Raw genomic sequence first — 14,820 nt, 5'->3', positions numbered from 1 at the left:
TGGTTTGCACCAGTCAGTCGGTCGGTAGACCACGTGTCGTCCGATCAATATCTTGAGAACCATTCACTTGATGATAATGATATTTCATATGTGGGTTGGTTATGAGTAGAAGAGGATCCCTGTTGTTTTTCAAGTCAAAAGGTCAAACTACTCTGGCCATAGGAATATAATGTCCGCTCAATATTTTGGGAACCCTCTGCTTGAAAGACATCAAACTTGGCACACTGGTACATCCTAAAGAGTAGATGACCCCTGTTGATTTAGAGGTCATATGGTCAAAGGTCAAACTGGGTATAGGAATATACTGACCATTCAATGTCTAGAGAACCCTTTGCTTGACAGACATCAAACTTGGTACACCAGTACATCTTCAGAAGAAGATGTCCCCTATTGATTTTGAGGTCAAAGGGCAAGGGTAAAACTGGACATAGGAATATACTGTCCGTTCAATATCTTGAGAACCCTTTGCTTGACAGACATCAAACTTGGTACATCAGGAGAAGATGATCCCTATTGATTTTGAGGTCACCTGTTTAAAGGTCAAGGGTTAACCTGGACATTGGAATATACTGTCCACTCAATATCTTGAGAACCCTTTGCTTGAAAGACATCAAACTTAGTACACTAGTGTATATTCAGGAGAAGATGACTCGTATTGATTTTGAGGTCACATGGTCAAGGGTCAAACTGGACATATAATATACTGTCCACTCAATATCTTGATAACCCTTTTACTTGACAGACATCAAACTTAGCACACTGGTTCATCTTCAGGAGAAGATGACTCATATTGATTTTGAAGTCAAAAGTCAATAGTTGAACTGGACATAGTAATATATTGTCTCCTATATTTTAAGAATTATTTATTTGATTGACACCAAACTTGGTACACTGGTACAACATAAGGAGTAGATGACCTCTATTGATTTTAGGTCACATGGTCAATTCACTCTTGACATAGGAAGATATTTTCTGCTCAGTATTTTGAATTGATGATACTACTATCAATTAAATGATGTGTGTGTATAATCCTTTTCAATTTTGCACCATGGGGGGCATATGTGTTTTACAAGCATCTCTTGTTCTATTCAAAACAGAGTAAAGAATTCGTGTAACATCGCATTGAAACGCCAAGACAAAGTGATTGTTTCGAGAATACGCTTCGGACATTCAAAATTGACCCATTGTTACCTATTGAACACAGCACTTCAGCCTGAATGCATATTTTGTGACTATCTATTAACTATACATCACATTCTTTTGGAATGTAGTGATTTTACGCCCATACGAAATATACTTTTTAATAGTGTGCAATCAATGAAAGAACTTTTTACAAATATCAACAATCATTATATTATACAATACTTACAAGAATGCAACTTTTACAGAAAAATTTATAACAAATTTTATGATACAACTGTGTATATACACGAATTAATTTTTTTTAAAACCTGTTTATTTATTTCTAACTTTTATGTCCGTCGGATGGGACGTAAAAGGATGTCCCGTGTCAAGGACCACAACCCCCTTGGCACGCAAAAGATCGTTTCCCTGATGTTCGAAAGAGAGTAAGCCCACTGGGGGCTGTCAGGGAAACTAAAACACTCACAACCAAACATAACTCAATTAGTTAACCGCCGTAAAATGGCTGAAATATTGCCAAAAAGACTTGCAAAAATGAATCAATCGATCATTGAACGTCCCTTTCGAAACATTTTCACTTACATGGAGACATCACCATTGACGGCGAAGGGATAATTTTAGGCCTATGTTCGACGCTTATGGCAACGGGGACTTGAAATATATCAGAACAAATGTAAACAAGGAAAAGCGCCGACATTCCATGTCTGATCAATCTGTGTTTATGTTATTGTTTGAATCCAAGTCTGTTTCAAACATTGCTTGTTGCAATTCCTATTTTACATAGGCATTAAATTCAATTTATGATATTTTTGTTCTCGTTTGAATTACACACACACACACACACACACACACACACAGAGAGAGATATATAAATATATATATATATGTGTGTGTGTGTGTGTGTGTGTGTGTGTGTGTGTGTGCCTGTATCTGTTTCATTAACACGTATTTTCATCTAAACCTCTGGGTGTCTAAAACGTAATAGCAAGGAGTTCTACTAAAATACTTAAGTTAAGATTTCATCATACGTTTAACTTTTTACAAATTACTAGCTCTGTCAATAAAGAATCGAAACTTCGTACTTTAAGTCAGGAGCGAAAATTCCTCGTTACTCAATACAGCATAGTAGCAATTCTAAACTAAGATTTATGCATTTCTGAAGTTATTCTACTATTTGAAAGAAAACGAAAACAACAACACACACATTGGAATTACCTGGATATTGTCGGTTTAGTTTGATTAATGTAAAAATTTGTGATATTCCGCGATGAGCCAAATTATGTCTTAAATAAATCCACAAACGTTTTGCATGTAAAAAAAAAAAAAAACCAGTGTAAAGCGGTGAACACTAATGTTTATGAACTGTGGAAAATCTGTATTATCACAATTTCCTTTCTCCCACTCTGTATATAATGAAATAAGAGGATAACGAACAAATATCAATCTCATAACTCCTGTAAGGAATACAAAATAAAGATTTGGGCAAACATCGGGCCCCTGGATATACTAGAAGTGGGATGATGTGCCTAAAAAAGAATACTGGTGTCGATCGGTCACATCCACCGGGAGTCCTATGATTGATTAATTGATTGTATCTTCTTTAACGTCCCTCTCGAGAATTTGTACTCACATGGAGACGTCATCAAGACCTGTGATGGTCTTCAAATTTAGGCCTTTGCCCGATACTTACGGTCGTTGAGCAGTGAGGGTTCTTTAACGTGCCACACTTACTGTGAAACGGGACATCCGTTTTTAAGGTCATATCTGAGGACCTGTGACATTCACACCTGATGCTGAGCGTTAGCGATAGAACGGTCACTACCTGTTTTAACGACTTAGGTATGTCGCGGCCGGGATTCAAAAATCGGCATTCCGCCAAGGGGGAGGGGGAGAAGGGGGGAGAAGGGAGGGAGGGGGAGAAGAGAGGGAGGGGGACGTCTAGACCACCGCGGCGGTGTGAGTCTTTTGTCTTGTTCAGGTAAATGGAGAAACCCGCAGTCAAAACTAGTGCGCCGTGATCAGTCCAACAATCGGCATGAAACACGTCAGACAGCATTCAACCCAACGATAGGTTGTACTGAGAAATATCATTATAACGATTATCGAATTTGTGAACTGCTGACTTAAACCAGATTGTTGAAACCCTTGTAACATCAGCGTGTTTGTAAGTAAACTGCCTCGTTCAAAAACGGATCATACGTAGAGATAACATATCGTGGACTGGTATTTCGATTCGCCGCAATCCTTCCTTCTTTTTTATTAGCGACTGTAGTATCAGTCCATTTCTTAGATATCATATAATGTTCTGCAAATTAAAATAGAATGAGTAAACACTGGTAATCACGTTTCCACATTTTGACACTTGCTTTACATATTAAACAAATGCAGGTTTAAAATTAAAATAAAAAGTAACTAGTTAAGTCACATGAGGTATACATGGAACACACAAACTGTGTACAAGTTCCCATATTTATGTAGCAATATTCCATTATCACCTACATGTAGTGTTTATATTTCTCAATTGATTGGATACGCAAGACCTTGTTTTGCTCATGATCAGGTTTTAAATCAAAGCAGGCTACTGCCAAACAAGTTGCTGGTACAGGGGTTTCAACAGTCTCGTTTAAAGTCGGCATTTCCCAAATTATATGGTCGTTATAACGATCTAGTTTGCCAATACAACTTATCATACGGTCAAATGCTGTCTGAGGTGTTTCATACTGATTGTTAGTTCGTTCTTGGCACACTGATTTTGCCTTCGGATAACTCGGTATACCTTACTCCTCCTCGGCACCTGATCCCACCTCTGGTATATAAAGGGGTCCGTGTTTGCCCAACTATCTAATCTGTATTGCTTATAGGAGTTATGAGATTGGTTACTGTTCGTTATCTTCACCTTTCATTGAAGAGAAAGGAGACATTTACTTTTGCTACGTTTTATCGTTCCTATCTCGCAGCGTAAAAATAAAGCTTTACTTAATTTAAACCAAGACTCCTCGAACGCTTTAAAAACAAAACGGTCAATTCGAAACTTAAGGATAGTTTTAAAAATTTCCAATTGAAAACCTTTTGCGTAGCTTAAGCTATCGTATGTAAGTAAAATTCAGTTGTGATCTCCAATGACTACATCGATTTCATATGTGAGAGGAATCCCAGCTTTCTATAATATTATTTTCGTAGTACTTTACGCAGAAGAAGCAATTGATAATATCGTGAGCAGTATAAATACGGGATTCGTAGAACATGTAACCTGATCCTGCAATGTGTCTTTGTTAGTTTTGTGGCGTTTGTGCAGTATCCTATTTTTCGTTTGTATGCAAGTTTTATATTTAATGAACTTTTGATTAATTTATTGACCTCTGAGAATCTTGAATCATTGTTTATCATGCTACAAAATACAAACCGAGTACTTTACATATTCATTACGAAAACTATGTACATGTAAAGAGGAAGATACCGAACGGTGATCATCGCTTAACTTCTCTAAAGAATACGCAATGAAAAGTACGGCAAAGGCTCTTCTTTACGTAAATAGAAGAATGTGACAATAGCTACATGTACTCAACTGACTATCAGTTAAAGGCCTCTTTCAAAAATACATTAGTGAATGATGGGTAATGAAACATTATTTGGAATATTTATTGAATTTAAGCCTTAACCCTTCTAGTTTTTACTTGATTGATAGCTTGTATATTGTTTGACGTCAATATCGAGAATCTTTCATTCATGTGCAGACGTCACCATTGCCGTTGAAGGGATGCAAAATTTAGGCCTATGCTCGGCGCTTATGGCTGTTGAGGAGGGAGGGGTCTTTATCGTGTCACACCTACTGTGACACGAAGCCTCGGTTATTTCGGTCTCATCCGAATGATCACCCCATGTAGTCGCCTCTTACAAGCAAGGAGTACTGAGAACCTATTCTAACCCGGATCTACTTTTATGTAAAATGAAAGGTGAAGATAACGAACAGTGATCAATCTCGTAACTCTGATAAGCAATACAAAATAGAGAGTTGGGGAAACACAGACTCCTTTTATGTAAAAGTATATTCTTTTAAGGCTTTCTATCACCATTTTGGTATATCTATTTCTGCAGATACGCATTCCACACCCTTTGATACATTCTACAATGTGACCAACTTTGAAAAGGAATTAGAAGAAGAGTTAGACGTAGAAAAATACATTTTGAGACCGGCGTGTGGTATTTTCGCTTTCCTTTGTATTCTGGTGTTTGTTGTGTTTGGCTATCGTCGACGAATGAATGCATCCAACAACAATAAACCAAACAATGACTGCGAATCATACGAATCACCCCATAGAGAAGACAATCCGTGCTCGGCCTCCCAGTCGTATACATCACTAAGAAAAGGAGATGTAATTGTCACAGAATCTACGGCTGAATCTGAAGAAAACGATGGTTTCTACACCAATATTCCATCAATTATTGAACAAAATCTATCTGATGAACTGCCAATGACTATCGCGTCTGGCACAAGAGAACAAGTCTTGACAAATAAAGACACACTACCAACCACTGAAAAAGATTTCTCCAAATCTTTGCATGCCCAACCAAAGTTTCTTAACACGAATACAGGTGAAGACATCTATGAAGATATGGATCTAGAAAGTGGAAATTGTATTCCTAAAGTAGCACATATTGTTCAACCATCTAGCAAGGAATGCGATCATGGTCATACAGATGATAAAACAGTCAACATATCCGATGATATTAATGGATATCCTTGCATAGAATCTGGCACAAATGCAGAAGACGATGGGCATTCTGGCGAAAATATGTCTACAGTTAATGCAAAACTTACACCTTCGATTAATGAGGAACAAGGCAATAGAAATGAGTTACAAATTATGTCAATTACTGGGAAAGTTTCGAATTCTGAATCGTTGCACATAATGGCTTCACCTACAAACAGTGTATACGTCCAAGTCACTATAGATTAGAACATCCCAAAGAAATTGTAAACACCTGCTTAAAGTGTTACATTACGACGACAAACAGACGAACGCCGGACGTCCCATGTGCCTCGCTCTGTATATGTGTAGCTATATGGAAAACTACATTTACAATGTTAAACTGTACGTGTTACCTGCCCACCGTATTAGTTAAACAAATGTTCTATTCTATCACTTCCATATTAGTTACTTTTGAATATCAAAAGAGATTATATATATGTGACGAAATTTTAAAGCATCTTTTATATGGTAACGTTTTCCCAGATTTTGCTTATTTTCATATTTCGAACTGGATTTATATTGTTCATATATGTATCGTTTCAAAATACGTCATTGGCAAAATATGTTTTTCATAAACTGATTCCATGTTTCTGAAATAAAAAAAAATATGACACTATCTGAGAAAAAAAAAAATGATCTCTTCATTTCTGAAGTTATATTGAAAACAATAACCCTATTTGGTGTTTCAAATATAGCCAAACGTTTATCACATCAAGATTAAAGTTCTAAAATCATGTTTATTTATTCTTCCAAATTTTTACATACTTATATGTTTGCGCTTTGGATGAAACTATTTGGTTCAATCCATGCACACCCTTTCTGCACACTCGGATAAAATATCTATGCATAATGATAGTGTTTTTCTTAATACAACTCAAACAAAATATGTAAAGTTGCGTGTTTGATGATGACAGACCACACTCTACAAGAACAGATAGCAAAAAAATGTAAACCTTATGTTGGTATGTATCAAATGTTGACATATATTTAACTCTTCGCTAAATTGTATGTTTACAATTGTGAAAACCAACAATATTTTGGCATCAACATTTACTGTTGTTCTTTAAAAAACATTCTTGACTCCTGGACACCAAACAAGGAAAGTGACGTCAGAGTGATAATAAGGGGAGAAGAGACGACTCTACCATCCATGTCCCTAGGGACGGAATTTGGTGCTGGCTTATATTATGAATATGTAGTATTTTTCTTCTTGACATCAAGAATGAACAAAACTGTCAATAAACCTACATACATTGTAACTACTTAATATCAAATATATGTGTATTTCAGATAAGCTAGTTACTATGGATACACAGGTGACCTTTTTGCGATATTTTTTGTTTTTTTTTCATTTTGCGTTAACATTTCACTTTTCTAATTCTATCAAGACAATTTTTACCAAACTTGACTATTAGGATTATTAGGGTAAGACGGACATAAATTTTAAACTTCGTGATCCGTCCCCCTCCCTGGGTAGGCAAGGACAGGGCCACATCCTCTAAAATTCTGCATTTTTTAAAGATCATCTTTAATCAGCGAAACGGTATGTATAGTCATGATCAGATGGAATTTTTCTACCAACATTGTGATGGCTGATCACTAGATATGAATATATCCGTTTTCCATTTTCGTTGAATCAGTTGCTTCAACTGTCTATGATTTCAAAAAATCTAGTCCCTTGTATTCCAAAAATATAATAATTCTTTAAAAGTAGTTTGAATTCCAATTATAAAACAACCAAAGGGCGTATATATTAATATTAAACTCTTATCCTTAGACGAATTTGACTCCACTTTTTGGGCACACTGTTCTAAAACTTCAATGTTATTTCAGATTTCAAACATTTTGGTTGAGCATTACTGAAGAGACATTATTTGTCGAAATGCGCATCTGGTGCATCAAAATTGGTACCGTATAAGTTTTACATTAAGGAGACAATGGTTTACCAAATTGGGAAATTGTTGACCCTGAATAGTAATACAGGCACCCGAAGTGTGAATAGCTTATACAGATCTTATGTACATACCCCCTTCTAGAATGAAATTATTTTATATAGAACCAATAATATATCCAAAATCAAATGGTGATATCAAATGTATACAACGAGATCGTGGACTCTGGAGAATCTAAATGTACGTAAATACTCTCCAAAGAAGAACCAAACTACTGTCTGAAGGTTTCGACTTTCGAAACACAAATGTTTCTGCTTTTGAAACAAACCCTTTCTCAGCTGGTACAAACTCTCCCACAGAGGAAGTTTTGAGAATCACAATTAAGGGAGTTTCTCTATCCGTTGATGATGGAGAAATTATAAAGATGCTTGATAACTTTGATGTATCTCTTATAAGCCCAATAAAATATGAAAATATACGACATCCCATAACACGGAAAATAACAAGTAGTCTAAATGGAAACAGGTTTGGCTATGCCAAACCTCTTCCCCAGGGAAAATCATTGCCAAGATCAGCTATTTGTGCGGGCTTAAAATGTATCATCTATCACAAAGGTCAACCTTCAAATAAACAGAAGCCTATGTGTTCTAACTGCTGGGGCGAGCATTAGAGATCCCAGTGTACGGAAACCAAACGCTGCAGAATCTGTCTAAAAGACGGCCATGATCCAGGATCTGAATTATGTGATGTCTTTGTAGAAAATCAGAAGGAAGTCATGTCCTTTGCTGGTTCTGAAAATCCTCTTTCCAACTTTTTTCCGTGCTTCCTACATGTATTTCGCGTTCACCATCAATCCTCCGAACACGCATTTCAGTATGTCAAGGCCATTCGAAATGGAGACATCCAAAACGCGCAGGCTATTCAAGATGCAAACTCAGCCTTAGAAGCCAAAAAAAAAAAAATGGGGAAAGAGATTCACAGCAGTGATGAATTCCTGTCTAAGCGGGAAGAAGTAATGGAGGAAATTCTAAAGGCTAAATATAATCAAGTTGAAGAATATCTCGCTGTCCTGAAGAAAAGTACGCCCTCCACTATATATGCTGAAGCCGTCTACGACGATTTCTGGGGCACTGGCCTAAATCGGATAGGAACGGATCACACCGATCACAGTAAATGGCCCGACAAAAATATCATGGGTAAGCTTACTCACAAACTCGCTTGTGAAAACAGACCCCCGAGTCGATCAATATCCGTCCCCAGGAACACTCAGTTGTCGGACCAGAGGAACATTTCAGACAAGCTCAGCAGCATTCAAAAGAACGATGCTAAAAAGTTGAGAACTGGAAGTAACTCCCGAAACAGGACCACAAAGAATAGTGTTAATTAAAAAAAGAATGTGATCAGTCTGTCACTACGCCACAAACCAGTGACAGCGGATATGTAACAATCATATGTCGCGATTCACGGACTGAAAGTGGACAATTGAATTAGATATCTACAACTTCTACAAAACTAATTTTTCTTTTTTTTTTTAATTTTATTTTATTTTTTTGTTGTTGCAATTTTATAGATATTCAAACTTTCTTCAACTTATATACATAAACATGTATTTACATATTGCTGTATTTTTCCTCAACTTTTTAGCCTAAATGGATAGGTTTGAAATACTGTCGGTAAATGTTCGAGGATTAAACTTGGGCGAAAAAAGAGTTAAGTTATATATATGGTTAAATTATATGAATGTAGATATTATCGTTTTACAAGAAACACACTATATTGAGAAAAATATATTTAAATATGACTCAAGGTGGTTCGGTAAATTGGTTCATTGTTTTAGCGATTCGCCTTTTAGTAGAGATGTTAGCATTCTTTTTTAAAAAGGAATTAAAACTAGAAATAATTGAAAAACACGCATCATTGGACGGAAGATTATTTTTAAAAGCAAAAATACATGGAAAAATATTTTCACTTGTAAATATTTACTCACCAAACACTATAAAAGAAAGATGCACATTCTTTAAAAAAAATGCACAATTTTCTGCAAAAACAAGGTATAACAGAAGATGACAATATTATAATATACGGGGATTTTAACTGTAAAACAGATAATTTCATAACCAAAATACATCAAAGATTAAAAAGATTGTTATTTCTTTTGATTTGTATGATACTTGGCAATGGTGTCTTCCCACTTAGCCAACATTTTGAAAAAATACAGGTAACTCTGTGTTGGCTAAGTGGGAATTGGGTGCAGGTAGAGAACAAAAGAATTTAATTACAGGTAGGCTATAGTCTGTTTTCAGATATAACCAGAATAAAGCAATAGGAATATTTTGTAGGATATATACATGTATAATGATAGAATATATTATTGAGATTCTGTCCCTTTTTTAAATAATTCATTTAATGATATTATGACTTCTATAATCAAATAACTTTAAAAATTATCTTTTTTCAAATAATGAGCTGGTTTGTTTTCCTTCTATTTATGAATTTTATTTTGCTGGATATATAATAGTTTGTCTTCTTTGTCCTCACTGAATACTTATATCCACCATTAAGAAGATAAAATCCTCCTCTACCATTCTCTAAAAAGTTGACCTGCACCTGTAGATTGGCCATTTTTCTTTAAAATGATTTTTTGAAAAAATGGACAGTCCAGAAAATAATTAAGATCTCATAATTTTCAGGCTTGTGATTATGTAAATCAGTGATCATAATTATGCCTATCTAGCAAATATTCTTTGAGAACAGCAATCTAATCTCAATCAAGACAGTCCAGAAAATAATTAAGATCTCATAATTTTCAGGCTTGTGATTCTGTAAATCAGTGATCATAATTATGCCTATCTAGCAAATACTCTTTGAGAACAGCAATCTAATCTCAATTTAGTAATTATCCTTCTCAGGTAAAACATTTACCTGTGAAAACAGACTATAGCTTGCTGATCACTCAGGTGTAAAAATCAAAATGTTGGCTATGTGGGAATAGGATTTTTCAAAATGTTGGCTAAGTGGGAATAAACCTTGGCAATCAACACATCCAACTTTTAAAGGTCATACATGGTGTAATTCAGAGGATATCCCTAGTAGTAGAATCGATTATATATTTTTGAATAGAAACTTTACATTTGATTTAAGGTAGCTCCATCCTCATATGACTTATCAATATTAATGGTTAAAAGTGGAAAAACTTTATTAATTTCCGCTCAATATAGCTTAACTTAATTAATAACCAAAGAAAATGTATATGTTACCACCTTTTTAAAGATGTCAGACATACAAAAACAAGTATACATCAACATCAGAAAATCACACATTTTCGTTCAACAGAATAATAAAAATAGATAAAAACTTGTTGAAAATGACAAAATTTAGATATCAACAGTTTTTAAAAAAACTTCTAATTCATAAATATGTAAATATTAATTGTGGATATTGGGGAAACCAATGTATAATAGACATCCAGTAGAGGATATTCCAGCATAGGAGTTATTGCCCTTGACAACATTTTTAAAATAATAAATAATTGATTATCTATGGAAAATATAAACTTCTTCAGTGTTATTAGTTTACCAGATATTTTATTATATCCAGTGAATAACATTCCTCAGAAAGATATATTTCTATCATGTGCAAAGTTTAATTTATTAAGATTTTTGCAAAAACCTATGACATCACATGAGGATCGATCGACCTTAAACAATATAATCATACGGAAAATTTCAGGTACAAACTTTGGGAAAAGAATGTCTGACCATAGGTCATTAAAATAACGTTTAAAATAGACGCAAATAAAAGGGGAAATGGATATTGGAAACTTAATAACTCCCATTTAAATGATTTAAATTATAAAAAAGAAATTCATAGAATTGTCGATGAGATACGTAAAGAAAAATTAGACCCAGTAGATAAGTGGGAAACATTCAAAATAAAATCTCGGATTTTTCTATTCAGTTTTCGAAAGAATCAAATCTAACTACAAAAAATCGCATTAAATCAACAGAAAAAGAAATAAATGAAATAGAGGAGCTTGATTCTTATAGTATAGATATGAATAAAAAAAAACCATAATCTAGAGTCAGAACTAGATGAGTTATATGACAAAAAATGTAAAGGTGCTTTCGTGAGGTCACGATCAAAATGGATGCTGGAAGGCGAAACATGTTCAAAATTCTTTCTTCATTTAGAGAAAAGTAGGCAAAAACAAAGTGTTATAAAAGAATTGAAAGTTAATGAAGATACTCGCATAGAAAACACCAACGATATTTTGGGTGCTATGTGTGATTTCTACAAAAGTCTATACTCGTCTGATAATATATCAGATGAATGCATAAATAATTATCTATTGTTTATTGATTTAGAAAATGTACTGAGTGAGAGCGATGCAAACTGTTGTGAGCAGTTCCCATCTCTTAAGGAATGCACTGATGCTGTAACAAATCTAAAAACGAACAAATCTCCAGGACTTGATGGTCTTACAAACGAATTTTACCAATATTTTTGGAATGACATAAAAGACCTATTTTATGAAGCGCTAAAAGTAATATTTGATAATGGTCAAATGACTTTTTCACAGAGAACCGCTGTTATCTCCCTCCTGTATAAATAAGGAGATGAAACGAACTATAAAAATTATAGGTCAATTAGTTTGACTAACACGGATTATAAAATAATTGCTTTTATTTTTGCTAGAAGACTTCAAAAGGTTGTAGGAAATATCATTAATGAACATCGATCAGAATACATTAAAGGAAGATATATTGGCGAAAATGCTAGAGTAATTTTAGATGTATTCGAATATTGTGAGGAAACAGAAACAGACGAAATATTGCTATTTTTAGATTTCGAAAAGACGTTCGATTCAATAGAATGGAACTTCTTATTTAAAACTATAGAGAAATATCATTTTAAACATAATTTTATAAGGTGGATGAAAATTCTTTATAAACATCCGCTATTTCGATTTAAAAACAATGACTGGATCTCAAAAACATCCGCTATTTCGATTTAAAAACAATGACTGGATCTCAAAAACATGTCGCATGTCGAGAGGCATAAGACAGGGATGCTCTATTTCGGCAATTCTATATCTATTTGTCGCAAATATATTCTAGCCTTAAAGATAAAGAAAAATGATAAAATTTTAGGAATTAAACCCTCTGAATTTAGTAAAGAGTATAAACATGTTCATCATGCAGATGATCTGACACTATTTCTTAAAAGTGTAGAATCTTTAAAGGAGGCTTTAAAAACAATCAAAGAATTTTCCAAACATGCAGGATCAAAGCTAATCGTGGATAAAACCGAATGTATATTAACAGGTCCACGTAGGTTGCATCGTAACATAGAAAAACTTGAGGGAATAAAAGTAAAAACATAATCTGTAAAATGCCTTGGAATATATATTGGTGTAGATAAAGAAGAATGTTACAATAGAAACTGGATTGATAAAAGTGAAAAAAAAATGCAAAAACTGGTTGAGTCATGGAAAAAGAGACAATTTACAATTTTTGGTAAAACTGAAATAATTAATGCCATTAAAAACATTAAATATGTGAAAGATTTGTTTAACGATAACGTTTTTAAGACAATGGATGAAATAAGCAAAGAAATTTGCAAAAAAGCAAATCTACTTTGTGAATATAAAATAGTCAAATCAGCTTTTAAATATATAAGAAAGAAAATTCATGTACACGAATAAAAATTTATTAACATAAAAGATAAAAGATATTTCAATTTTACTAATAAATATTGTACGGTAGAAAAACAAAAATGTAAATTTTTCTATTAAATACTTTTGAGTAAATTGTTTATATCACCTAAGCACCATAATTTATATCACAAAGAATATAATGTCAGTAAAGAAATGTGGAAACACATTTATCAACAAAAGATTAAGTTAGATTTAGATAAAAAATATTGCTGAATTTAATTATAAACTGATGCATAACTTGCTTTCCTGTAACAAATACATGTTTAAATGGAAAAAAGAATCTTCTGACAAATGTTCTCTGTGTCTAGAAACAGAAAATATTAGACATCTTATATATGAGTGTAAAAATGTTTCATTTGTTTGGAATATGGTGTCTTTGGCGTGCAAAGTCAATATTCAATGGAAAAGTATTGTTATTGGTTTTCATTTTGAATGTAATCAAAACACACGCCTCCTTAATAAATTTATTTCCTTCATTGCTTTGAAGATATACAAATATAAAATGTTTTGTAGACTAAGCAGTCTTGAAGAAACTGAATATAGCATGTCAAATCATGTCAAAAAGTGTACAGTTTTGTGGTGTAAAGTTATAAAGTATAGTAGTTATGTATTGAAAACAAGTACTATTGAAAATTTCATAAAACTATTATAATTTGTATATATATCTTTTCTGCAATGCAATGCATTGTATCTGTGCTATTGTACTACTGATGGTGCTAATTGTATTGATATGAGATGAGTAATAAACAATGAAAACTTACAAAAAATTAATATATCCAAAATATCTTATTTCCCCACCGATCACCCTCATAAGTCGTTCTGAATTATCAGTTTCTACCTTCTGTAAGCTTTTGAAATGACCACTTGTGAATACTAATATATGTAAAGGTGTGCAACAAACCATGTAAATAAACAGGCGGCTACCTGCTTCAAGACCGATTCACTGGGTATAAACCAACTTTATCGACGGATTTTCTGCGAATACTTCGTTCATCTAAATCCCATGTCATCCGTTTTATTTGTCGTATTTTGCCATTATAGAATTCTGAATATAAACTCCAGTCAGTGAATATAAATTCTTAACCTTATCGAAAGCACAAGTTCAGCTGTAAGTTTTGGAACTGAAACTTGGATTGATCACTTCATTAAAGGCTCATAATTTCAACCAACGGTTTTACTACTTACCTTAAGGACAGACATATCAGTGGAGAATGTATACTGTAGATTCCTTATTTTATGCGAGTAATTTACATCGCAAAACGACTCGTATTCGTCAAATCGCGATAACATAAATTAGTAAGTGTTCTGTTGATCAAGA

At 33.8% G+C, this 14,820-nt stretch overlaps 3 protein-coding genes across 4 annotated transcripts in view; 2 read left to right on the top strand and 1 right to left on the bottom strand.

The window, feature by feature from the left end:
• LOC125677990 (uncharacterized) overlaps positions 1–6,776 on the top strand; it is a 208,064-nt gene extending 201,288 nt beyond the window's left edge. For both annotated transcript variants that reach the window (XM_056158168.1, XM_056158162.1), the window contains one exon: positions 5,239–6,776. In XM_056158168.1, the coding sequence (XP_056014143.1) occupies positions 5,239–6,101 (863 nt within the window). In that variant the 3' untranslated portion in view covers positions 6,102–6,776. The remainder of the gene's footprint in view (positions 1–5,238) is intronic.
• Positions 1–14,820, bottom strand: part of LOC125645494 (serine-rich adhesin for platelets-like) — a 275,270-nt gene that overhangs the window by 74,201 nt on the left and 186,249 nt on the right. The gene's annotated exons all lie outside the window — the stretch shown is intronic.
• The window catches only part of LOC125683914 (scavenger receptor class F member 1-like), a 223,124-nt gene that overhangs the window by 98,772 nt on the left and 109,532 nt on the right, over positions 1–14,820 (top strand). The gene's annotated exons all lie outside the window — the stretch shown is intronic.

This window comes from Ostrea edulis, chromosome 1 (assembly GCF_947568905.1).
Source record: "Ostrea edulis chromosome 1, xbOstEdul1.1, whole genome shotgun sequence".
Lineage (NCBI taxonomy): Eukaryota > Metazoa > Mollusca > Bivalvia > Ostreida > Ostreidae > Ostrea > Ostrea edulis.
Note: the sequence above shows the minus strand (reverse complement) of the source record. Positions and strands in the feature narration are given on the sequence as shown.